Below are 27819 nucleotides of genomic sequence, written 5' to 3'. Positions count from 1 at the left end.
ATCAAGGCGATGTGCAGAACTTATGAGTCAGCCATGTCGGCTCAAGGTCAAGGTCACAACTGAAGGTCAAAGGTTTGAGCCTTCCATTTCGTGTCTGCTCTATATCTCCTAAACCCCTTGAAGGAATTTTATAAAACTTGGGTCAAATGATTATCTCATCAGAACGATGTGCAGAAATTTTGAGTCAACCATGCCAGCTCAAAGTCAAGGTCACAACTAAGGGTCGAAGGTTTGAGCCTTCCATTTGGTGTCCACTCTGTATCTCCTTAACCCTTTGAAGGATTTTCATCAAACTTGGGTCAAATGATCACCTCATCAAGAACTCATGAGTCAGCCATGTCAACTCAAGGTCAAGGTCACAACTGAAGGTCAAAGGTTTCAGCTCTGTATCTCCTAAACCCCTTGAAGGATTTTCATGAAACTTTGGTCAAATGATCAACTCATCAAGACGTTGTGCAGAATTCATGAGTCAGCCATGTCAGTTCAAGGTCAAGGTCACAGCTAAAATCAAAGGTTTTACCCTTTCACTATCCATAACAGTGGCGGGGGATTTAGCTGTCTTTCAGACTGCCTTGTCTATTTAGTGTCTGTATGCCTAATATACCAATATTATCAGAATTATATTTACGAAGTTCATGTGGGAGGGAAAAGTAGGTCAGTAGGTTGTGGTGGGTCTTTAAGAATTGTAATATTTGTAAAGGAAAACTATTTGTCAAGATTATCCATTTTAAAAGAACCATTATAATCTATTGTAAGAATCGGTTCAAATGTCTACCATTTTTGTATGTATGCCAGTATTAATATAAAGAACATTTTTGTATAACAATAACGTGTTAAGTTTAAAATAAATCATTACTTGGTCGGGTTTGCTGCCTTAGAAAATTATAAAAAATGTGTGACTATGACCTTCGTCCGACTTGAACCTAACTGTTGATTATTTATCAATATTGATTATTTTACTACTGAAAATTTTAGTTTATTACATGAAATAAAATTAATAAATAAACCCAGTCAACTGTTTGTATACTTCTTAGGTCTAAATAGAATAGGTAGTGCGACATTTAGCGTGGGTGTTGCGACATATAACGGCGGTGCAAATTCTTGTGACATTTAGCGTTAAGGCTTAACTAAACTAAAGGAACCAGCGTGGGAGCCATCTGGTCTAGTCGCGTAATGGCTGCCAGGTATTTGAACACTAATTTTTCACTTGGCATGGCAACAGAGGTCTAAATTGAGGCTAGTTTTTGTTTAAATTTCATTGTGGATGTATTGTTGACATTTTGGTAGGAAAAATGGGAGAGCAGGTTGTATTTGGTGAAGTCAAGCTCAATTTTAGTGTGAGTAGTACTTCCAGGTCACAGCAGTGTGATTTTGATGTCAGTTTACAGTAAGTAAATGTGACCAGAGAAATCTCTCTTAGAAGATACATGACCCCTACTTTTCTCTTCATTTTATATCAGTTTTATCATAACTCTTTAAAATGAGGTAAGGATTTGTTCTCTGAAATGGGTCTAGCTATGTTTGGTAGCTCTTTGAAAAAGGTCAGTTTTATATAGAATATATAGGGGAAACTATTTAGGCTATTGTGACCTATAAGAAAATGTGGGCAAAAATTGAGATTTGTCCAGATATTGATATAAATGAACTAGTTTGGTCAGATTTTGGTAAAAAATGAGCATTTCATTGAAATTTTGCTGCAAAAATTGGTAAAAACCCCCAAAATCACATTTACACTGTCTTGTGGGTATTTTTTTTTTAAATGCAAATTTGCACTCTAAATTATGCCCATCTATACCTTTCAGAGGTGGCATTTGGTATATTTCAAAGTGTTAATGTGTAATTTGCTTGCAAATTATGGTGAAAATTTATGAAATAGGGCAAAAACCAGCTCTGGCTAGAAGAACTGGTTAAAAATTATGTCGCGACATCAGTTTTGAAGGAAAATTGGTGCAGGGACCTTACTGAAAATGCCATAAAACCTGGAAAACTGATTTAATCAAGCTGAAACTTGGTATTTTTCATGCAGATGTGTTACTGGTACTATACAAATGAAATTGAGACTATTACAGAAAAACAGTTTTTTCTTAAAGGTGTGACATAAAGCAGCTGATGATTTTGCGACAGCCTCGTTTCGACACGGGTATGAGGCAAATGTAGTCGCGCATTATGCAGCAGTTGATGGTTTCGCTGTCTATGTTTAACTTAAATTAGAAATGATACAAATAAGCTTATTTTAAGTAGATTGGAGCTCACTTTGGGCTTTCCTTTTTGCAAATTAAAGATGTATCGGCTGACTGTACCGGCATGCACGTGATCTTACAAGCATGTTCTAACCATGCTAGAATTTCTCGCTCCAACTGTGATGACGAGTGATCTTTACAATACGTTAAAATGTCAGTAATGTAATAATTTAAAGGAAAGCGATATTATTCAATAGACACGTATTTTATTTTTATCTTTTAAAGAGATCGTGTAATCAAATTGTTAATTGACATGTCGTAATGAACCCTAAATCTAGATAAAATTATATACATTTCTAAGCTTTTTCATGTAGACAAGAAAAACTCAAAACATATCTATGGAAAGAAAATATTAACACAAAAAAATAATATGACCGGAAATTACTAGAAAACCGAAACTATTACCCGTCTATCTTTGAAATGTTATCTATAACAGCTGCATAAATATTCAAAATTATGAATTTTAGCTATATATAGAGACAGATCATAGACCTAAATTGTAAAAAAAAATATTTTATGAAAATTCATGTTTGGACAAACATCTCTGTTATCATTTGATCATTTGGTCTTGTTATAAATTATCTTACTTTAAAATCGCTTTCAAATCGACAATAAAGCTATTTGTGCAAACATACTATATACATATACGCAAATCAATATAATGCAACTTTACTGAATTTGAATAAAGAGGGGTAAAGCCCATACTTTTCAAAGACTATTTACAATATGAACAAAACAAATTTCTAAATGAGCAGATTTGAATATGGACGATTCGTTAATTATCCATTTCAAGCTGATTTATTTTAGTTTCAAGTTTCAAGTTTATTCAAGCAAATGTTAAGTCCCACTTATGTGGGCAGCATTAACAGCATATAATATATACAAATACATACATTTAACAAACAGTGACACATTGGAAAACGGCCATTGTTATTGTCTTCCATAATTTTTTTATCTCTAATTCGATAATACACGTATAATGAGTAATAAATGAAAATTTTAAACTACATGTATAACAGTTACTGGAGAACAGTAGCAATGAAAATTACTGTAATAAGTATGATTAAAGAAAACATGTTGCAAGAGAACAGTATCAGTGAAAATTACTTTTATAAATATGATTAAAGGAAACATCAGATGAGTTTTTATAACAGTTTGTGTTTTTCACAATACTGATTAATGGTTAGAAACTGTAGAGTTTTAAATATGGAATATATTGTGAACTTTTAATGGAGAGAGATGTCATTTATTTAACACCTTAATGAAAAGGCAAGCCTAATACCGAAAGCGAAAATGAAATTAGACCTGCAAAAGGCGTCAAATTTAAGTTTACTCTATATACAAAATTTACAGATTTATATGGTTATGTACAAAAACAATATACTACACATTACAAATACATGTATATATGAATATACATGTCAAAAGTTTTAAACAAACACAGATAACAAACAAACACAGAAAAAAAGACAAATAAACAAACAAACAAAACAAGATAAACTATCAATAATAGAAATTGAGGCGTATCAATTTTTTCAAATATATCAAATGATCTGTATTTGCATTTGGACACTTAAAGAGTTTACTTTCATCAGTCTTTTGTAACTATACATGTACACTTTTAAGCTGTAGTAATTGGGACATATATAACTTGACGTATTTTAAATGGCATGAGTACTTAGATTGGCACTTGGTGAAATAAGTGGACCTAAATAGAGTCAGTAGTATAAAGTAACTACTGTTAAATTGGTTGCATACATTGATTAGCTAATTAGCCTTTTTGAAATGCTTTATAATAATGTTGCAAAATAAACTAGCTTTTTTAAGTTTTATGGAGTTATGCGACGTAAGTAGTTCTATAAATTTTATCATGTTAGGTCTAGTATAAATATTTCTATATATTAACTGTTTTCTTTCTGTTTTAAATAATGGACATACAAGGAAGAAATGATATTCATCACCTAAATCATTGCAAACTGTACATTTTCTATCATTTGAGGGTATATTACTCCAACGACCTGTTTCAATTGGTAAATTGTGGTTTCGAGTCATAAATGCCATTATTCGTTGACCTAAATGTGTGGGAAGCTTGTTAATATATGCACTCTGTTTAAATTCTGTTTTTAAGTATTTATAAATATTAGATGCAGAAGTATTATTTATATCTGACATCCATTTTTGTATAAACGTGTCTCTTAACTTTTGACCAGTGGACTTTATTAGCCACCTGCTATTTATAAAGCTTTGGCTATACCAAATACCGGAGAATCCTAGGTGACATAAGTATTGCTTAATGTTTTCTAGCCATTGTGATTTTAAATAATTATCTGAATGAAGTGTATAGACCATGGAATATATTTTTGATGCTAATCTAGTAGTTTTATCACTATCAATGTTTCGATTACACGTGACCAGTAAGCAATGACTCTGTTTTTTATGTCAACTTCTAATGGTGTTATTCCTAGTTCCCCATAAATCATGTAAGAGGGCGTTGACTTTTTTAAGTTAAAAATATATTTATAAAATTTAAGTTGTACTTTTTCTAATATTTCCATGTTGCCAAATCCCCAAATTTCACTTCCATAAAGTAATACCGGTTTAACTGTTTTTTCAAAAAGCTCAATTTGCAAGTCGTATGGTAATGATAGGGTTTTAATTTTCCTTAACAATGCAAACATTGCCTTATTACCTTGTTCTGCTATTTTTTGCTTTGTTTTGTAAAAACTTCCCGATTTAAAAAAGTATAGCCCAAGGTATTTGTATTCTGAGACGACCTCCAAGTCACTATTACCGATTTTGAATTTAATGTTATGTTTTGTTTTGCCTTTACTAAAAACCATAATTTTTGTTTTATTTATATTTATATTTAACTTCCATTGATCACAATATTCTTTAAATATATCTAATGCGTGCTGTAAGTCCTGTTCACTATCACTAAGTATAATTGTGTCGTCTGCATAGAGGAGTAAAAACACTTTTAAAAACGTACGTGCACCATGAACAAAATAATGTTTTGAAACTCCTTTAACATTTTTTTCATCTAAAAATAGCTCTAGATCGTTAAGAAAAATAGAAAATAAAAAAGGCGATAAATTTTCACCTTGTCGTACCCCAACGAGGCATGATCCTTCCGAAGTTATCACTTTTGATTTTATATTTTGGTACAAATTGTAAATTAAGTTAAAACATTTTCCATTTATGTTTTCGTTTTTCAGTTTCATCCACAAACCAGTGCGCCATACAGAATCAAAGGCCTGCCTAAAATCTATGAAACAACAGTATAATTTTTTCTTATCAGATTGTACAATATCAATAAAACTTTTTAATATAAATATGTTATCCACGGTGGAAAATTTTTTTCTGAACCCAGCCTGAGTTTCTGATATCAAGTTTCTACTTTCTGCATATTTATTTAATCTATTATTTATAATACAGGTAAAAAGTTTTCCAAGACAGCTAAGTAATGAAATCGGACGATAGTTTTCTGGTAACTTTGGGTCTCCTTTACTTTTATAGATGGGTTTTATTGATCCTATTGTCCAACTTTCGGGTATTATACCACTATCAAAAATAATATTAAATAATTTTGTATAGATGGGCATCATTAGAGTAAGAGACTTCTTTATTTGCTCATTTACTACTGAGTCAATACCAGGTGACTTATTATTTTTTAAGCTTCTAATAACAGTGGTTATTTCTGAAACTGTTATTGGAACGTTTAACTCCTCGTTATGAACTTCATTGTCTAACGGTCTTTGCAAAGGATCTGAGTCAGTACAGTCTGGTATAGTATCATTAATATTTTTAAAGAAATCATAAAAATCTTGGAGTGAAGCCATTGTATTTGTCTGCGGTTTATTAGTATTTATGATGTTCCAATATTGCCTTGGATTGCTAGTTTTCAATTTTCTAAGTTTCTCAACTTTAGTCGTGTTGTGATATGTGTATGCTTTACGTAATGTTCCTTTATATTGTTTACTTACATTTTTTAAAATATCTTGATAATATTGCGTTTTATATTTATTATACATCTTTCTTGTTTTGTGATATACATTTCTCATTTTTTCACAATTTCTATCGAACCAGAATTTGTTTGCATTATTTCTATTATGTTGTTGCACTGTTACATTTCTTTTACCAAAAGAAATTTCCGAACATGTATTAAACAGTAATGCAATATCGGATAAAACGTCGTCTATTCTAACTTGTGATATATCGTGTTCGTCCATCATTCTATCGATTTTAGTTTCTATCTCAGAAATCTTTACAATATCCAAATTTTCAAGAAATTTGTGATCTGTTTTCTGGTCCCAGAGTATAGTTTGGCATTGTTTAGCAGAGGTTTTAGATACTAGTTTCTGCTCGCATAATTTAGTTTTCAGAGTAACATATACAGGACAGTGAACATCCGAGTATAAATTACAAAAACTTTCAACTTGAAAATCGATAATATTTTCAAAAACAAAAGATGTTGACAAAAAATAGTCAACAGTACTTGAATTTTTACAGATTAACATAGGATTACAATAGTCATTTCCGATTCTACCGTTCAATATAAACATATCGTTATTTTTACATAGTTCTATCAAATTATTACCATAATAATTTACAGTCTGGTCAATATTTTGTCTATATAGCGGTACATCATACAGTTCAAAGTTCATAAACACATTTGTTTCTTCATTATGTATAGTTTCTAGATCAAACATGTCTAAAATATGTTCATCTATACGTATGTAATCAGTCAAATTGCCACATCGTGCATTGCAATCTCCAAACAAAAGTATATGCTTGCTACCAGCGCAATTCCTAAGAATTTCTTGTTGTATCTCAAAAAAAAGGGTCTACATGAGAATATCTCGACCCAACAGGTGGAACATATAAAATGCCACATTTTAAATCTTCACTATAATTGCCATTAACATTTCCATATATTGCATGCGATATGGTAAAAAATTTGATTAAATTACTCTGGCTGTTATTATCAATCTTAATGTACGGTGAAAGATGATCTTTAACCAACAAAATCATTCCTCCCGAACGGTAGCGAGACATTTTTTCTCTATTGAACATGTGCACAGAATACCCAGGAATACAAATAATATCTGTGTCATCAGTTTTTGATTCTTGCAGACCAATTACATCGAAGGTAGATATATATATGAAATAAATTCAGGACAAATCAATTTCGATCTTATACCACCTACATTTAGAGATAGTATTTTTAGATCGCTTTCATGACCACTATCATGTATAAAACTGTTATTGTCATCTCTATTGTTAGAGTAATCGTAGACGTTTTCCGAAAACCGTTAATCTTGCTGTTTCACGCCTTCCTCGGGCATTGATCGCTGATCTCCTTCAGTCTGTATAATTTGTTGCATTGGCGTAGCAACTGGGACCGAGGGGGGAAGCGGCAAATGAACAGTCACTGGCGTGGAAGGTGCCATAACGCTATCTGCCGGAGGGGGTGTCTGCGAGCAGACAGTTTTTGCACAATAAATGCTTGTTTCCATGTTCTCTTCCGCGTTCGTTAAGTCAATTGTTTCCGTCTGTTCTGACATGTAATTGATTACATTTCCACGCATGTCGAAATGCTGTTTTTTGTATGTTTGTTCATTGTCTAAACGTTGCTTTCTTTTTACCAGCTAGAGTTCCTCTTTTGTCTTGTGGTGTTGCGTTTTGTAAAGTGCTATATCTGTTGTGTAATTGTAATGTCTCTGTATAATCATTTTCAATGTTTCCTTTCCCTGTACTACGTGTGAATACTCTTGACCATTTGTTTTGATCATTTGTGTCGTAATTTGTACGTTCCCTACTGTTTTGGCGATTGTTTGTACTACCTGTGCGCCTTCGGCGATGTTGTTGATTTTCACCCATGTTATACTTTTGTAATTGACTGTTCACACTTTTTTTTTAAACAAAATATCGTTTTTCTCCTTTTCTGATGGAATGTACTCGGTATTGTTAATGTAAAGTTTGTCTTTCACAAGTCGCACTTTGTTATTTTTATCTTTTCGCTTTTCTTTTGCGATTTGTCAGGGGTTTGCTTTTTCTTCCTGCCTGGGGAAAATTGCTCGTTAAACCCAAAAACGACGTGTCTCTTAGTGTTGAGGTGCCAGTTTCTAACGAACTCTTTATTTTTTAAAAAGTAGAAAGTAATTTTTTGTGCGAAGTAATCTCCCCCCTTTTGCCCTTTTTAAACCCCTTTGGGTCCAAACCCGCCCTGCCGGCCCAATTTAAAATCCACGGGTTTTAAAACCAAAAAAAAAACCTCGTTTTAAACAAAAGATGATTTAATTAAAGATGTTTTTAAAATGAAAAAACTAGTCTTTTTTTAAAAATGTTTCCACTTAAAAACTTTAAACACACACCGAGATACAAAATGTAGAAAAATTTTGGCCAAAATTTAAATCAGGAAGTAAAAATAATGTGGTTGAATTTAGACCCATTTATTTTCTTTTTAAAATAACTCTTTTACTTCCTTTTTTTGTAATCCTTCTACATAGATAAAAAACGTTAAAGACTTAAAAAGGGACACAAAGTACACAATCCCAAAAAAATACATTAATAATTATCCGAAACAAAAAAAATTTCAAACAAAAAAATAAACAGCCCGGGGAAACCAAAAATCAAAATTAACAACAAAAAAATAAACAGACGGGGAAACCAATGCAAAATTTAAACAAATATAATAAGGTTGGTTATTTAAAAAATCTACCCCCTTTTTTTTTTTAAAAAACTTAATATTCCCTTTGATAATTGAAATTCATACAAATTATTTTAATTAAATTGGGAAAAAAAAAACTTTAGGATTTTTTTATTTAAAACAAAAATAATTGAATTTTTTATAACACATAAAAATAAAATTATGAAATTTCAAACCAAAACACTTTATAATAAAGAAATACATTAATAAAATTTTTTCAACTTTTTATCTTGGAAACGAGTTTTGTTTTTGTTAGTCGGGGTAACTGAGCCTTGTCTTTTTAAGGGGTAGTTGCGTATGTTTGTGTACTGGATCCCTTGTTTTTAAGGACAGCCTCTGTTTGCATTGAGGTTGGGGCACTTTTAAAGAATTTTTCCCGTAAAAGTTGTAATAGCCTGAATTGCCTTACGTTTTTTCTTAGTTTCGAAGGTTTGGGGGGAGGAAGAAAATGGGGGGGTGTTTTTGGCTGCCCCGGGGGCGGGATGATTTGGAAAAACGGTTTGACCCACGATGATCTTTTTAAAAAAGATTAATGGTTCCCCCCGCGTGGGGTGGGTTTTTAAAATTTCACGGGGGGGGTTTTAAAAATAAATGTACGGGAACAGGGCTTTTGATTTTTTAACAATTTTAAACAAATTTACAAGTTTTAAATTTAAAACAAGAAATTACTCAACCTTTTGAGTAAGGCTAGGCATATGCTGATTAAATTTTTTTATTATTTTTTAAATTTGTTTACTCTCAGTGTTTTAACAATAAATCAAAAATGTTTATCCATTTTGAAACTTTTAAATGAAAAATAACAATAAAAACCACAAAAGTGTTGTTTGTCTTGATATTGTATGTTATTAATTTAAACCCCCCATTTATATAATCAATCACTGTCCTTTTTGGTTTCCGATTATAGAATTTGATGTAACTATCCCCAAAAGCGAAAATGTTACTTCGTAGATGCCAAAAGTCATAGGGAATATAAATCACTGTCCCTTGTTTTAGAAAAATTTTAATTTTTTTCTTTCATAGAAATTAACTGACAGTGCCCAAAGCCCTCAGCTTTATATTTACTTTATCAATACACATTATACCAAGAATTTATGATATTCGCATTCCCTTTAAAAAATAAAAAAAGGGGTTTTTGGGTTTTTAAATGGGTTTATTTGGTTCACCTAGGGGCCTGGCCCCCTTTTTTAAATTTTAATTCTATTAATTACATTCCGGATTTTTTAACTTTAAACACACCATAAAAAACCACATCTTGTGCAAATAATTTTTTTTTGGGTTTTGTTTTTTAAAAAAATCTTCATAATCTACAATAATTCCGGTTAAATTTAAATGCATTTAAATAGTTCGACGGTAATTTTTTCATATGTTGAATATTCCGGCCCCGAGGGTTTAAAAACTTTTTATTTTAACATAATCATAAAAGTGTTTTTTATGTATTAAAAGAGAAACATTCTGCCCCATTTCCCTCTGCCTTTCTTCTTTTTTTCCCTGTCTTTTTTTTTTAAAGTTGAAGAATTTTTTCCCAAAAAACCAAAAGTTTTTTGTTGTGGCAACTTCAGAAGCAGTGTTTCAACGTTTTCTTTTTACAATTGTGTTTTTGTTTTAAGAAAAATTTTTACTTTTGAATTTCTTGGGTATTAGTGGTTTTCTGGGACATTAGGGGTTTATTGCTTTGTTTCAGTATTATTGGATTAGCAGTGATTGTTCCCTTGTTTAGCTGATTTTCAATCAGAGCCCAAAATCATTTATTTTTTTTTTTAATTTTTTCTTTAAAAATTTACTTTAAAATTTATTTTTAAAATTTCATTTATCTTTTTGAAATTTAAACCTTTTAAAATTTTACTTAACTCTTCGTCTTTATTTGTGATGTGCAGGGACATTAAAATCATTTTTTACAAGTTGTTTTCTAAAATTTTCTAGCTGTTTTTTAATTTTTTTTGCTTCAGTATTGCAGTAATTAACTCCCCCTTGTTTTTAATGTTTTTCAATACAAATCATTCTTTTTAGTTCTTCAACTTTGCATTAAATTCTTTAAATCATCTTGAAATTTTTTTTGTAATATTATTTAGTCTGCATTTTTAAATTATGAGGGTTTGTAAAACAAACAACCCAATTTTCAAATTTTGTTTTTTTAAAAGTATTATTTTTAGAATTAATTTTTTTTTAAGGTTATCTAAGCGTGTCATGTTTTCCACCCTTTAAAGCTGCCTTTTCCCAAACAGATTTATATTCTGCAAGTTTTTTTAAAAATTAATTTAATAAATCTTTTGTTTTTTTCATTTCAGTATTTAGTTTTTTATTTCTTTTGATTTCAAAATGATAATATTTTGAATTTTTTCTCAGCTTAAATAATTTTGTCTTTTATTCTTCATTTTTAATCATACTATTTTTTAAATTCTTAAAATTTGGGGTAAAATAAAATTTTTAAATTAACTCAAAAAACTTCTTTTGTTGTCATCTGTCAAATCGTTTTTCTTTTAAAGTTCTTTAATAGAATCAACCATTTTCATTTTTTTTAAATTTTACCTGTAATGATTAAAAAAAATGAATTCTTTTTAAAATTTTTGTTAATTCTTCAATATTCTTTACTTCTTCTTTAGTTTTTTGTTTTATACTTTTGATGTCTTCAAGTTTATAGTCTTATTACACTTTGAATTTTTTTTTACACAAACCGTCTTGGAACTGCATCTTTGGGTTTATCTGGATTTCCTAGGTTTGATTATTTTTTACCCCCCTATCTAATGTCTATTCATTGGTTATAAATTTCCCTATTTCTGTGAAGATCGTTTCCTTTCCCCTTTTTAAAGTTTTTGTTTTGCTTTTTAGTAGCATAATCACTTAAATCAATTCAAATTTAACTTTACTTTACTGTAAGGTTCATTTATTTTTTTACGTCTTAAAAAACCCCCTTAAATTAAATTTATATTACCGAAAAATTTTTTTTTTAAAAAAAACTTCCTTTGGGTTTGTCAATAATAGAAATCTATTTTTTTTTTGTTGATTAGAAAAGTATCACGATCTATATTTTGTTCACACAAATCCTTTATTTTCCATTTTACCCGGACTTTAAAATAAAATAAAATGGGAACAGTTAATCCGATATCCTTTGGTGTTTTATTTAAGTGCTTAAATAAATAACACAACAGTTTTTGGGGCGTTTTGAATTTAAATATTTTTATTTCATTTTGAACCTTTTTTCTTCCATAAAAAAATCATAAAAAATTTACTACTTTTTTTTTTCTGATTAAAGGGTTTCAAAAGGGTTTCAATTTGGTCGGGATCACTAAATATTAAAGTATTTCTTTTGGTCTAATTTAATTTTTTTTGAAATTTTGGGTTTTAGTTGTTAATTAAATCTTGTATTTAGATTTTTTCTAGGTTTTTGAATAAGTATAATTTATCATAATATAAAGGGGTTTTCAAAGTATTGCTTTAATGATTTGTTTTTCCAGATCCTGCGATCCACATTTAACATTCAAAAAACTGAATCTGGCAAAAAAGGGATAAAAATTGTTTAAAAGTTTTGGTTACTTTTTTTGTATCAAAATTTGGAATTTCCATTTATAAAAATTTTAAATTTTTTTACAATACTTAATTTTTTTACATATTTTACATTATTTACATTTTTTATATAAAGCAATCAAACTTAAAGAAAGATAATAAAAAAAAAATTAGTTGGGAAAAAGATGAAAAATTTTTGAAAAGAAAAAAGGGAAGAAAAAATAAAAAAGCTACAAATCGGGTTTTAACTGAAATTTAAAAACCCAATTACTGAAAAAATAGAAAGTAAAAAAAGAACAATTATCAAGTCATTTAAAAGCTTACTGGAATAAAAACAATTACGTTATTGGGTGATAAAATGAAAGACATACAAACATACCGGGGTGTACCACACATTCAAGAACAAACCAATTACGAGTTCCTGAAGATAAAGACCTGTGGGGGGAAATTGAAAAATGGGGGGAAAAAATACATAAATAGATTTGAATGCGGGTTTGGATATGATGTTTTAAAAGAATATGGATACCCAAACCGTCTGAAATGTTTGATTTTTTATGCAATAAATTTAATCCAAATAAAATATATGGCCCGCCAAAATAAATGGGAAATTTACACGATTTTGGTGAAGCTAAACGGTTGATGCTAGAAATCAAGATCAAAAGTCCATAAAAACGAAAAATAAAAAAAGAATTAAAACATAAACAAAACAAAACTGGTAAAGTACAAAAAACGGTTGATAAATACTTTTAATTAGCTCCTATATTTAGGGGAAACAAGGAATAAAACTCATAACCCATAAAAGTTTCACCAAATGGAAATATGGTAATTTAATTATTAACAAATAATTTAGGCAAAAAAATTAATTGCAAAGGGATAGAATAACGGGGAAAAGAAGAATTAACACTAAAGTAGTGTGATTTAATTGATTTGATTAAAAAAAGATATAACAATAAAAAAACATTCAATTCTTCAAAAAAATTTTAAAAAGAATTAACGAAAAGTCGGATTACTTCAATAAAAGATCTATAAAATTTAAAAAAAGAAATTAGGGGACAAGGTTATGACGTTTGCCCATAAAACCAAAAGAATTGGTTAAGACTTGGATTAAATTTTGTTTTTTCAATTAATGTGGAAATAATAATAAAAGAACAAAAAATAAAGGTATTAAATAAGAGAACTATTAAAAAAATTCTCTTTTACCAGAACAACATGAAATGTTTAAAAAATTTTTTTTCTTGAATTTAGATTTTAATTTAAAAAGATATGTTTGATAATTATATAAATGGAAAAAAAAAATAGAATTTTCTGAAACATTTTTAAAGATAAAAAAATAAACCGAGTGATTTTACAATCAGATTTAGTCGTTCAAATTTTAGAAAAAATTTTAAATTAGTTTTGGTTTGGATAGTATTAACACTTTGCCCTACTCTTGGCATAATATTATGATGAATAGACAATAAAAGAATTCGTTACATAATGGTAAAGAAGGAAAAAGATATATATTTACAAATGGTTTTTTACATTTTACACAGATTTAATAATTTTTTTGGGGAAAACATTAAAAAATAATGGTGTTTAGGATTTGATAAATCAAAAATTTGCCCCAAAAAGTTTAAAATTTTGTTTTAAAGTATTTTTAAAATTTTTGATTTCAATTACAGAAAATTTTTAAGTTGGTTTTGGGAAAATATCAAATTTTCTTTCATTGCTTGGATTTGAGAAAAAAAAATTAGAAAAAAACTGAAGGGGGAACTAAAACACCAAAAAAACTAACTCTGTGGATCAATTACATTCTTGTGATCTTATTGAAAATTTTACTTTTTGATGGTATTTCAGGATATTATCTAGCTTTAATACTGCAGTTTTAAAAGAGCTTATAAATTACAAAAAAACCACAAAGAGTTGGATATTCTAAAATTAAATAAATTATTAAAAAATTCAATTAGAATAAAAAACATGTATTTGGTGAATAATTAATTTTAATGGGGTTGAAACAATTTTTACCTAATTTTAAAAAAAATTTAAATTTAAAAATTTTATTTTTTAAAACTTTTTTTAAAAAATTTTAGTTTTATAAGTAAAAAAAAAAGTTTTGATAAAAAAAAAGGGAATTTATTTTTTTTGATGCTCCACGGGAGAAAAAATCATAAGGAACAGTATCTATGACATTTAACGAAATTGCTTTCAAGCGGAGTTGCATCTTCAATTAGCCGCGGGAAAAAAAAAGTTTTGGGAAACGGGGAAAAGCAGCACTTGAAAGTGGAAAAAAAAAGGTTTTTGGAAACAGAAGTTGGAAATTTAAACTGCAGCAAAAATTTGTTAAAAAAACTTAAAAAGAAACCTGTCCAGCAGTTGGAAATTTAATTGCCAAAAATTACAAGAAAAGAAAAATAATAAAAAAATAATTTAGGGGAATTCTATAGAATAAATGGGAATTTTGTCAGGATCGGGGGACTTTAGCTCGTGCTGGAACTTCAGCTCAACAAAAACGTATTAACTTTAAATTTATAAAAATAAAATAAAAAACTAAAATAAAAATAGAATAAAAAAATAAAAATATAAATATATCTGTTTAGAACAAAAGAATTTGCGAAAGATGAATTAACTCCTTTTCAATTAGAAAAAGTTTAATATCTGTCCTGGGAAATAATGTTAAAAAAAAAAAAAAAACGGATATCACTTTCAATTAATGAAGAATTTTTTTTTTTGTTTGGGTTTAATGTTATTTTGAAGAAGTTTTAAAGTAAAAAAAACTTGCTAATGTAATAATTTGGTGTGGTGGAGAGTAATCAAATTTTTTTAAATTTAATAATGCAGCTTCATTTTGATCAGTTATGGTTAAAAAAAAAGGAAAAAAATTTTTAAATGATTGTAATAATTTATAAAAAGTAATAAATGTAAGAGTTGGTTGAAACTATCTGAGGATTAGAAAACAACTGGAAAAAATGTTTTTTATTTTTTAGAAATACGCTGTTGCTGAAATAAATGACCAAGTGGTATAAAGGGTTTCGCTATTAGAAAGAATTAATCCAAGATAAAAAGAGGAAAAAGCTAAATCCTTTAAATAATTTATTATTTTTTCAGGGTTTGAAACTAATATTTTACCCCCAAAGTCAAATTAAAATAACACTGCAGCTGACAGTGATGATAAAATTTTTTTTAGGCAAATGCTACTGATGTGGTGAGTAATTGTAACAAAAAAAATTTAGGGGTTCCCTTTTAATTTTCAATGAATTTTTTTTTGATCAATTCTACTGAAATTTTTTAAAAAGCAAATGGTCATCCTTGGGAAATGTGATGCAATCAAGTGATACACAACAAAAAATTAAAACCTTAGAATAACCGGGGTGTACAAAACCAAAACTTTATTTGTTTATTTACAAGGCCTCCCAAAAAATTCAAAAAACCATAACCCCATTTATTAGATACATTTAAGTTAATGCGCAAATAAAAAAATTGCCTTTGGCTCCTGTCGTCTTGAAGTTGGTAATGGTTTTTTTTTTCCAGAACAGAATACACATATTCAAGAATATTATGATGAAATTTAAATTTATTATTAAAAACAAAATAAAAAAAAACCGGGAATCTCTTAAATGAAAAATTTTATAAATTTTTTGGTTTATTCTTTTAACTTGGAATAAAAAAGGAAGTAACTACAAATGACCCTAACACATTACTTAAAGCAAAATTTAAATTTCCACCAGCAGTAATATTCGTGTTTACGAATTGTATTATTTTGGGAAAAGTTAAAAAAATACTTTTGGAAATGAACTTGTTATTTTTTTAAAAAAAATAAATAAAATTTAAAAATAAATAAAATTTTAAAATGTCATCAAATTATATTAAATTAAAATTAACCTTACAGATGGAAAAAAAGAAAATTTAGCCGACCCTACAACAAAAAATTCCCAATACTTTTGATTAAAACATAAACAATTACAGGGAAACTTCCTTTACTTTTAAAAAAAAACACAAATTAATAAAATTAAAAAAAGCGTTGAAATAAAAAGGGATTGAAAATTACAATTTTAAAAAAAAAATGTCCCGTCAAGGTCAAAATTTGGGGGATTTTTTTTGGGGCTTTTTGCTGGGTTTTTTAGGAAAAAAAAAAATTTTTTCCAAGGCAGCAAAATGCTCCAAAAATATTGCCCCCTTTTGGCATTGGTGCTTTGTCCGGCTAGCCTACTGGGGTTAGTAAAAAACTTGGGGAAATGGTTGATTTCAGTAGCAATGATAAGGAAATATGATATCACCCTATCTTTCACCAATCAAAGAAAGCAACTAGAGGATCTGGAGGGTTAAAAAATTTAAAACCAAAAAAAAAAACAAAACGGGGGGTTTTTAGGTTTGTTGGCTGCAGTCTGGGAAAACCTTTTTATTACATCTTTGTTAAGTGGGAAAAGGGCTACAGTTGATTCTCAAGGAGACCTTCAGACGAATTTCCTAAGTAAAAAAAAAATAAAATTTAAAACAAAACCCAAAATCAACTTTTAAAATTTAACAATGGGTAAAAACCCAATTAAAAATTAAAAAATTTAGGGGTGTATTTATGAAATAATTTATTAAAAATTAAAAGAAAAGGTTGAATGTGGAAATTTTAAAAAATTTGGACGACTCTGTTGTCCGGGAAAACATTGGGTTTTTTACTTAAAAAATATATACTTTGATCCGTTTTGGGCTTCCTCCCCCAAAAAAAATAAATTTAAGTATTTCCAAAAGTAAAAAAACAAAGTCAATATCAAGACAAACAATAAAGCTTTTTTGGAATTTAAAATTTTTTATTTTTATTAAATGTTAAAGATAAAAAACGTTGATGATTTATTGTTTTAAAAAAAAATAAAAATTTAATCAAGAGTAATGAAAAACTATTTAAAAAATTTTTTTAATAAAAAGGACATTTATTTAACTGAAATTTTAAATGGAATAAATTAATATAAAAGGGAATATTCAAAATAAAATGAAAAAAAAAATAAAATAGAAAAAAAATAGAAAGGCAATTTTTAAGAAAACCTCCCTTGTTTTTTAACAAGTTTACCAAGATACGTGGTGGATTATTTTAAAGGAAAAACTGTAAATGTATTTTCCGGTTTAGTTCAAAAAAGGTAAAAATGTAACAATTAAAATTTTTAATTGCTCTTAATTTTTTGTGATGCAATTAAAATTTGTTTAAAGGGGAAGCAAATTACAAAAAAAATAAAGAAAGTGTAATTCTTCAAAGTTTCATGTAAAAAAAATAGAAAAAAAAAGAATCTATTTCTATTAATTAGCAATAAAAATTTTAAAAAGGATATGTTTTTTTTTAATTTTTTCTTTAAACGTACGAAATTCATTAACAATTTTTGGTTTATAATTTAAGAGTAAGCTAATGATCAAAACCATTTTCGTATTTTTCTTTTATCGTCTAACATGAAAAGATGTTTTTTTTATAACAAAAATGGAAGATTAAGCTTATCAGAACGAAAAACTTTAAAAAGGGGTGATTATTTTTGGGTTGAATTTAAACAAAGTATCTTTTAATTTTTTTAATATTGTTTTCTTAACAACAAGTTTTTTAATTCCCTTTTCTTTTTTAATATTAAAATTTGTTTTTTAATAAATATGAAAACATTTTACTTCTTAATCCGACAAATTCAACAATGGGAAAGCCGGCAGCTTCATCTTTAAATTTTCCAATTACTTTTTTTTTATTTCGAAAAAAATTTTTTAATTACTTTCAAACCTATTATCAAAAAAATCTTTGTCCTTATTTAAAAAACCTCAATTTTATTTTGGTTTTAATTTTATAACATAATGAATCATGTCAGTGAATAATAATTTTTCAATTACCCGTATTTTCCTTAAGTAATTTTAATGAAAAACATACATTAAATATTTTGATAAATCTAAAAAGCACTTCCAAATAACAAAGGGCTGTTTAATAACAAAATTTTTTTTATTCTATGAATACCAAACAATTCTTTTTAAACATCTTGAACTAACAAAAGAAGGTTTTGCTATATATTTTAAAAGGTTTTCATCTGAGTTAATTTAAAATTAAACCCTTTCGTAAATTTTCCCCTTTCCCAAATACAGAATTTTTTCATTAACTTAAAAAGTCCCCTTTTTAAATGATTTTTTTTTTAGATCTTTTTTGAGTATTTAAAAACAATACTTTTTTAACCCAAAGGGCTTTCGCAAAAGTTTAAAATTTTGTGTATTTTGTTATTTTAATCCAATTTGTATATATTTAAGATTTTTAAAAGAACTACCTAATTTTGTTTTTTTTATTAAAGTTGGAACCAAATTCTTTACATTTTCTTTTTTCCTATTCAAATTCTTTTTAATATTTTTACTAAAATCAGGGAAAACCATTTGATTTGGTATTTAAATTTTTTCAGGGGCAAAGGGAAAACAATGTGGGTTTATGTAAACTTTTTTGGGTATTCAAATACATTCAAAAATAAAAATTAGTTTTACCTTTTGCAATTAAATTTTTTAAAATTTTTTTTGATATAAAATTTTAAAAATTTCCCGGGGGTAAGGTTGACCATAGCCCCAAAGTAAAAGGTTTTTGGCGTCGAGGTCATAAGTTTTCTTTTCTTTTGAATTTAAAACCTTCATATATTTATTGTTTTCTTTTTTGTATCGTTTGAAATATAACTTATTCCTCCTCTATCCCTTTTCAATAAAAGATCATATCAATTCAGTTATTTAAACTAACTTAAATTCCCGTCATTTTAACATTTCATCCCCAAACTAAACCCGGACACTAAAAAAAATGACAAGGGTTAATTTTTAGACTCTAAATAGTTTTCTAAAAATTTTTGAAACATCAGCTAAAAGTAATCGTCGTTTTTTTAAAAATAACATGATTTCTCCCATTTTTTAATTTTAAATTTATTCCCAAAAATTTTTTTGCAGTTCATATTCATTTCAGAAATATTAGTTTCATTTAAAATTGAATAAAAAACTCTTCTTTAGAAGGGAATTTTTTTTTTTTGAATTTTTTAAAAATCCCTGTAATTATGGATAAACACCTTTTTTTTTTAAAAATTAAAGCTTTCACAATCAAATTCTTGAGATAAAAATTTAAATTCTGGGAAAAATTTTTTTTTTAGGTTATCCAATGATTGAGACATAAATGGAAAAGAAAAATAAAGACCAAGTCAGAATATAAATGCCATAATTTTTTTCCTATTTTAGGAATAACATTAATTTTTTTTTTTAAATTTCCCTTTTTTTTTTCATTAAAATGACCGTATAACCCTTAAAATTTGAAAAAAAACAGGAATTTTATGTGTTGTTTAAAATTAATATTCATTCTGAGTGAGCATTCCCCTAAATTTTCTGTTTTTGACAATGGTCATACTGCACTTCACCTTCTATATATCTTTTTTACAGATATGACAAAACTTTTTTTTTTAAATTCACTTCATCTTTTTTAGATTCTCAAATCTTTGTTAAAAATTTTTTTAAATATTTCTTTAAATATTCCCTTCCTCAAACATTTTTTCAATAAACTTATTTTAAAATGCATTGGGCCCCTTAAAACTGGGTTGGTTTAGTATATTTAGTCTAACAACAAACAACTTTATAGCCGTAACCACAATCTATATGATTTTTATATGGTTAGTTAAAAAGAGATTCAGTTGATGGTAAAAACAGTTTTAAATTTTTTTTGAAAAGATTCAAAATCAAAAAAATTCAAAAGGACTGCTAAACCTTTTTGTAATTTTTAAAATTTTACTTTTCTTCCCCTTTTTGGGATTTTTACACCGGATACCATTTTTAGCTAAACAAATTTGGGAAAATGTTATTTAATATTCTTTTTGGTAAAATGTTGCAGGAAAATCTACAAAAAGTTTCTTGTTTTTTATTTTTTGTTTTGTTATTATTAATTATTAAAGTCTTTTATCCAAACAAAAGTTGGGCTACGTTCTTTGGGGGTTACATCAATCGTTTTTTACATTTATTTTTTCATTTTTTTTTCATTAGAATTGCAAAATGTCAAGTGTTCTTCGTATTTATATTTTTATTTAAAATGGATAAATACTATTTTTTTCTACCAAATATATTTAAAAAATATTTCTTTAAAACTTCTATTTTAGGATTTGATTTAAAGTAACAGGAAATTAATTCCCGTATAAACAAAAGTTTTTATTTTTTTATAATTTTAACTCTTTTTAGAAGCTTTGTTTCAGGAAAATTTGTAAGTAAATGACACCATCTAAAAAATTTCATTATCACTTTTTTTATATTTATTTAAACCTTTTATTGAATTTTTGTAAGGTTTTTGGGAATTCTAAAACTTAAGCAGCCAAAAGGACTATCTTATAATTTAATAAAGAGCCAACTGACTTATTTCCCCGACTTCCTTTGAAATCCAATACCAAAATTTATTTTTTTTCACCCAAAAACTTGATGTAAAGTTTTTTTTATTTCGTTTGGAATAATTCTAAAGCCTTTGATTTAAAATAAAAGGGTTATATTTGAAACAGTTTTATCCATTTTTGCAAAAGTTATTTTTAAAACAACATTTATTTTTATCCTTTTAAATTTTAAATTCAGATTTTAAAATTTTATAAGAGTCGTTTTTAGTTAAAAAAATTGATTTTTTGGATCTTTCTTAAAGTAAATTTTTTTTTAAATTTCTTTAATATTGTTTGAAGATCCGATTTTCCCCTCTAAAATTTTAATTTTGAAAAAAAAAACTTCAAGCAAAAAAGGATTAAAAAAAAAAAATTAAAAAAAAAAATTTTAAAAAAAAATAAAAAAAAAAGTTTTTAAAAATTTTTTAGAAAAAAATAAAATTTTAAATTTTTAAACTTTTTTCCCTTAACTTTTGATATTCCCATTTTACCGGTTTTCCCCTTTACAACACATTTTTAAAACCCCATTAATACAAATTCTTTAGTGCTTTTTAAGTGCTTCTATATTTTTTTCTTCTTAGTATCACAGTGGTTACAATAACTTTTTTGGATTGTTTTGAAAATTTTTTTGGTCGGGACAATAATAATCTTTCATCATTTTTTCTTTAGTTAATAGCAAACCCCAGTCCCCTTCAAATAAATTTTTTTTTAAAAGATAAAAGGATCTTAACATTTTTTAATTTATCAATGACATGATTTTTTATTTTCATCGCTAACTATTTTATCAAGTTTTGATTTAATAACATTTCTTCTTTTAAGAACTTTTTTAAAAGAAAATTTTTTTGGATTCATTATTTCTCCTAAAGTGCTAGATAATTTTGACAAATCTTCTATCTACCTTTTTATTAACCATCTATATATAAAAACTTAAGAAAAAAAAATCTTTAAAAAAAGCACCCAAAGAAAATTTTATTTATTTGAGAAATTTGTTTATATTTTTATATCTTTGAAAAAGATTTTAAAGTCATTTTTCTAAATGCTACAACTTTAAAATTTTTAATACCTTTTGAAACATCTGTTTAAAAACCATTTTTCGGTATTTGTGTGTTTTTCTAAAAACTAACCAAATTTGTTTCTTCCGTTCTGTTCTTTTTGAAGTCTTTTAAAAAAATTTTTTTGGGGGGGGTTTTAACTAAAAAAATCCACTTTGGGTTTTTTTTTTAAAAGGTTTTATAAAAATGATCATTTAAGAAAAGATTGTATACTGCCCACTCGGGGTCATTTATAACACCCTTGTCGGATGTTGTTTTGTAAAAACGTTATGTTAGTTAAATAAAAACGTTCAAGGACAGAAAAACATCAAATGTTTGCAGAAAAATAACATTTTTTTTGCGTTTTAAAATTGTTAACTGAAAAGGAAATAGATATTTGGAAGGTTCTTTACAGCAAGTTTTTAAAAAGGTTATGAATTATAACTGCGAAGCTGGAAAAATTCGGTTGCACTGGACCATAACATTTTTTCCATTGTGAATTGGTTTTTGGAAAATTTTAAATTTAAAAATTTGGGTTATTTCTTTTATATTTAAAAAAGTACTTTTTTCCTGAGCAATATTACCTTCAACGATTAAATTTTTTCATTTATAAAATACTTTTAGAAAAAATCTTTAATTAAAGTTAATAAAACTCTTCTTTTTTTTACTTTTTATCCTTTTTGTTTAAATTCCTTCATGTGATTTCAAGGGGTTGAATAATTTTTTTTTTTCTGCATTTTTAATAGTATTTTTAAAAAAAACCCGAAAAACTTTTTTTGGATCTTCTTTATTTACTTTTCCAATCCGTGCTTTTGTTAAAGTTGTTTTATTTTTTTGTGAGTTTTTTAAAAAAAATTTTTTACGTCAAGTTTTTGTTGTTAGTAAAAATGGTAATTACTGAGGAAAAACACCAGCAATGTACAAATACAGGAATACTGGAAAAAAGTGCTAATGCAGCTGAGCAACCAAAGCACCTGCGTAATATTAAAACCCCCGTACTTACTCTCCCCCAAAATTTATAACTTTTTCGTAAGCGCAGCTAGTTTTGTTAAGTGAATAATTAATTGATCTATTTTTATTCCCTTATTTTAGAAATTAATTTTTTTTTGCTCATTTATTAATTAACTTTTTTTTTCTAAAATTTTAATTTTTTCAAGATCGCTAAAGGTTCCCCAAATATTTATTTTTACTATAACCTTTCCATTTTACTAAGCTTTTTTTTTCTTATAGTTCGTCTAATAACTTTTTCTATTCTAAAAAATTTTTTTTTGTGTGGTAAAAGTTCTTGTTTAAAAATGAACCCTTTAATTTTTATCATTTAAAATTTTAATAGTGTATGTTTGGGATTTGTATTATTAATTTTATAAATTATAAATATTTCCCCTGTCCAATTTGGTGTATATCCTTTTTTTAAAAATGTCTTTTTAAATTTGCTTAAAAGAACTCGATCACCAATTTTAAAATTTTGCTTTCTCTTTGATATCTTTTAAAACACCAATAAATTAAAGAAAAAAGTACCTTTATTTAAGTTTTTACGGCTTCGGGTTTGGGGTCATTTTTTTATAGAATGTTTGTTTTTTTTTTTACGCCAATCCGCAAATTATCTAAATAAGTTAAGTTTATTTGCTGTAAAAAAAAATTTTCCCCTTATTCTTTTTAAACTTTTATTAAATCTTTCATTACTAAGCCCTTTTCCCTTTTTAAATGTAGAAACATATTAAATTTTATTTTTTTCAAAAATGATTTCAAACTTTTTATTATAAAAAATTTTTTTCCTTCATCACCATAAATTTACTGGTAATCGTCCTTTTAAAAAATTTTTTTTCAAAAAGCTTCAGTAAAGATTTTTCAGTTTTATTTTTAATGGAATAACCCAAGCATATTTTTCAAATATATCAAAAGGTTAACAAGTACTTTACTCCTTTTTTATATTTTGAAAAAACTTGCATGTCGACTAAATCAGCTGACCCAAATTCATCAAAATCATTAATATCACTCTTGTTTTTTAAATTTTCTTTTTAAATTTGGTTTTTGTAAATTTTTCTGCTAATTTTCCCCCCGTGATTCCGGGGTATACTTACCCCCTTTTCCCCTTTTTTGACTTTTTTTTTGTCCCCAAAAGGTGTATTTTGTTTTAATTATAGTTTCACAACTAAAATTTTTGCATCTTTTTTCCCAAAAGTTTTTTTGATTTGTTTTATTTAAATGGGAAAACATTTGCTTTTCACATTACCCTTTTTTACATCAGTCATAGCATAAATCATGGTCAACAACTGCATCCGTTCATTTACAGGGGGTCCCTTTCTAGGGGATTTCCTGGCCCCCCAATAATTTTATCCCGGAAGTTTAAACCCTTTTTAGGGAATAAAGGAACATTGCTTGTGAATATCAAATTACCCCCGTACTTTTAAAAACTTTATTTTATTTTTCCCAAAATGAACAGGTGCTTTTTTTCATTTTTCTCCCATTTTTTGGTTTTAAAATAAGGGGGGGTTTTTTAAAACATAAATCTTCTTTCTTTCAAACAATATATTTTTTTCTGTAAACTCATCTAAAAAATGTATTTAAAATTTTAATTTTAAAAAAATTTTAATTGGGTTTAAAACTGTGGATTTTTAAAATTTCCGGCATTGGGCGGTTTGGGGCCAAAGGGTTTTAAAAAGGTCAAAAGGGGTTAGATTGACTTCGCCAAACAATTTCTTTTTTCCCTTTTTTTTAAAAAGTAAATTTTTCCAAAGGGCCCCGGGGCTTTTTTATTTGGTTCAAAAAAGCCCCTAGCCCGGGTACCTTTTCAAAAGAAATTTTTTTCAAAATATTTTTCTTTCCTTTAAAAAATTTTAATAACGGGCCACAATCTTCCCGTTTTTTAGGAAAATGTTGTCCGGAAAACCGCCAAACAACAAGTTTTTTCTTCATTGTTCGCCCCTGTATATCTGTATTTTTTTTTTCTGATTTTTGAAGATCGTATTTTAACGTTTCATGTTGTGACCAATTGCTTGAAGGCGCTGTTCAAACCGTTTCATTTTTATGTCCATTTCACTATTGTTACCGGTAATATCATCGTACATGTCACTGTAATGTTGTATTGCTTCTTCATGAGTTGAAATCCTTTGTTGTATTGTTTTAAATTCGCTTTGCATGTTAGACACTGTGCCCGTTATACAAGATATTTCCCTTTTTACACTTGAAATATCTGCAATTTTGTATCCATATTAATTAACTTTTGATTTTGACTAGCAATCTGCGTCTCCATTGATTGCCAGCGGCGTGTGTGTCCATCTAGTAGACTCAGTATATTCGTCATTTGCTGGTAAAGTCCCGCCGCCCACGGTGGCATATTTAATGGACCGCTACACGCCTGCGTATTTATCTGTACAGTATTATTATTTGGATTTCCTAACGGGGGACCTATTTGTTCACTCACTTGCATACCGTTATAATGGCTGTTACATTGAAATTGCAATTGTCCCTGGTTTTGAACCTGATTTTGAACCTGAGTGCTTGATACAGCTTGCATGTCATGAACATTATGTAAACCTTGAAGCGGGGGAAACTGCTGTAAATTGTTACTTGTGTTTACATTTCCTGTGTTTGTAGCCATAGTCATTCCCTGTTGTCCGTATAACAGTTCTGTAGATTGGCCGATAAGTTCAGTAGTTTTCATATTAGTGTCATATAATAACTGAACAGGAATATAATGAAAACAGTTTTGACAGGTTGAACTGAGATCCTAAATCGTGTGTGGCTTAAACTAACCCGGAAGTTTGTACGAGGGGCAAAGCTAATTGATAATTCAAATCAGAAATTAATAAGATCTGCCATACACGATAACATATTGGCAAAATGTATTTAAAACTCCTTAGAATGGGTCAGTTTGCCGTGAAATGCTAGAAAAGTGAACTTTGATCAAATCTCCTGTAGTTCACTAGATACTTTTCACCATTGTGTTACCGCAGGAACACTAGGTCTGCTCTAAATAATTAAACGCATTGGTAAATAGGGATATATATTAGGAATATGTTTACATAGTTACTGAATATTTTTTTCCCCACATTTGTTACTTTAAAGGTCCATTACTAAGAGAAAGTGAGTTGGCAATTTTTTTCATAGCCAGTGCATAGGCTTCTGCAAGACACTAAATAATGAAGATTGGCAGGTCAAAATTTACAGAAGGTCTTTGGAACTCAAAGAAATGTATGTGTATTATGTTGAAATTTCAATGAATCGACAGAATGACCCCCCAGGTCTTTTTAACTTTCTTCATACTTCATAGAAAAATAATTGTACATATACTGCGATTTATTTCGAATTTCTACATACCAATTTCATTTTCCAATAAAATGAAATAGTTTCTGTGCTTTTTAAAAGAAATTAAAATGTTCACTTTCCTTAGTATTGGACCTTTAATTATTCGACATGACACGATAACAAGAGCAAACGTCTACATATTTAAGTCGACTTTCTACGTCTTATGACGGCAACGCGAATTTGGACGACATAAAGACAATATTCCGGTGCCCACTTTAAGCTTCCGTACATATCACAAAATGCACAGAAAAATTTGAACAATGTGCTAAACTGTTTACAAGCTTCGCGAGACAACTTTTAAAATTCACAGAATAACTAATAAAATCAATAGAACAACTTATAAAATGCAATGGACTAGTAATGAAAATGAAAATACTACTGCTGGGAAATACACAAAACACCCTATCAAACGTAGAATAAATGCCTAATGCAATTTATCAAATGTGAAGGACAACTTTATACAGAGTATTTCAAAATAGCTGTACGGCTAAGAAACTGGAAATAAAAGATAAAATAATAATAAAAGATTATTCCCTACCTGGATGAAGTTATATCCACTCAGTATGGCGACGAAACAGAACCAAAACCAGAGAAAAAGAAATATTTTCTCATTGAATAGATTTACGGGCAAAACACACTGAACAGTATACCTGAAATAAAGGTATAAAACATATCAACCTTTTTAGTTAGGTGAGAATTTCAAATAAATCTTCATTTAGCCCATATATGTTTATGGAAACTTGTACTGGGCACCACATATATGTGTTTTGTAAGATGTAAGTATCTTTTAGCGGGAAATATACGCCCGAATTTCCAAATCAGAGGAGGACGGAAACAAAATTTAAAGAAGAAGCAAAATTTAAAGATTTCATTTTTAGTGGGGCATGTGAGGTGGTGGGAGGGGAGGGGAGGGGGAGCAGGCTGTGTGTGCGCGGTGGTGATGACAGGATACGAAAAGGCAAGAAACTAAATGAAAAAAATGGCGGGGCTGGAGGTGCGGGTGACAATACTAGAATACTAAAGGGCAAGAAGCTAAATGAAAAAAATGGCGGGAGGGGGTGGAGGTGGGGGTGGGGGAGGGGGGCAGGTGATAGAACTCTTGAATACTGAAAGTCAAGAAGCTAAATAAATGAAAAAAAAAGTATTTTTTTTGGGGGGTGGGCTTGCAATGTAAACTGATGTATACCTGCCTATATTTCAAGTTGCAAGCCAACACCTTTAATAGTTTTTTAAGTTATGCTCTGGACATGAAATGTGATGGCAGATTTCGCCTTGCTGAGACCTTGAACTTTGACCTACCACCCCGGTTCATGCACTCTGCACATCGCCTCACCACCACCTACCTACATCGCAAATTTGAAGTCAACACCTTGAATGGTTAATAAGTTATGCTACGGGCACGTAATAAAACGGACAAATTTGATCTCTTTGAGCTCAATTTATGACCTTAACCTTTGACCTACAGACCCGGTCAATACCTTGCATGGTTATTTAGTTATGCTCTGGACACGAACTATGATGGACCTTTGAGCTCAATTTGTGATCTTGACCTTTGACCTACAGAGCCGGTTTAAGCGTTTTGCACATCATCTCATTTCCATCTAACTATACGCCAAGTTTAAATTCAATACCTTTAATGGTTTTAAAATTATGACAGACGGACAGACGCAAGCGTCATCACA

At 28.3% G+C, this 27819-nt stretch overlaps 1 protein-coding gene across 1 annotated transcript in view; it reads right to left on the bottom strand.

Annotated features, from left to right (window-relative positions):
• Positions 1-27819, bottom strand: part of LOC123540712 (innexin unc-9-like) — a 39716-nt gene that overhangs the window by 6000 nt on the left and 5897 nt on the right. Inside the window, exon 4 of the mRNA XM_045325956.2 lies at positions 26676-26787. Within this exon, the coding sequence (XP_045181891.2) occupies positions 26676-26787 (112 nt within the window). The remainder of the gene's footprint in view (positions 1-26675; positions 26788-27819) is intronic.

Source organism: Mercenaria mercenaria, chromosome 16 (genome assembly GCF_021730395.1).
Source record: "Mercenaria mercenaria strain notata chromosome 16, MADL_Memer_1, whole genome shotgun sequence".
In the NCBI taxonomy this organism is placed as follows: domain Eukaryota; kingdom Metazoa; phylum Mollusca; class Bivalvia; order Venerida; family Veneridae; genus Mercenaria; species Mercenaria mercenaria.
This window is presented reverse-complemented; position numbering and strand designations above follow the sequence as displayed.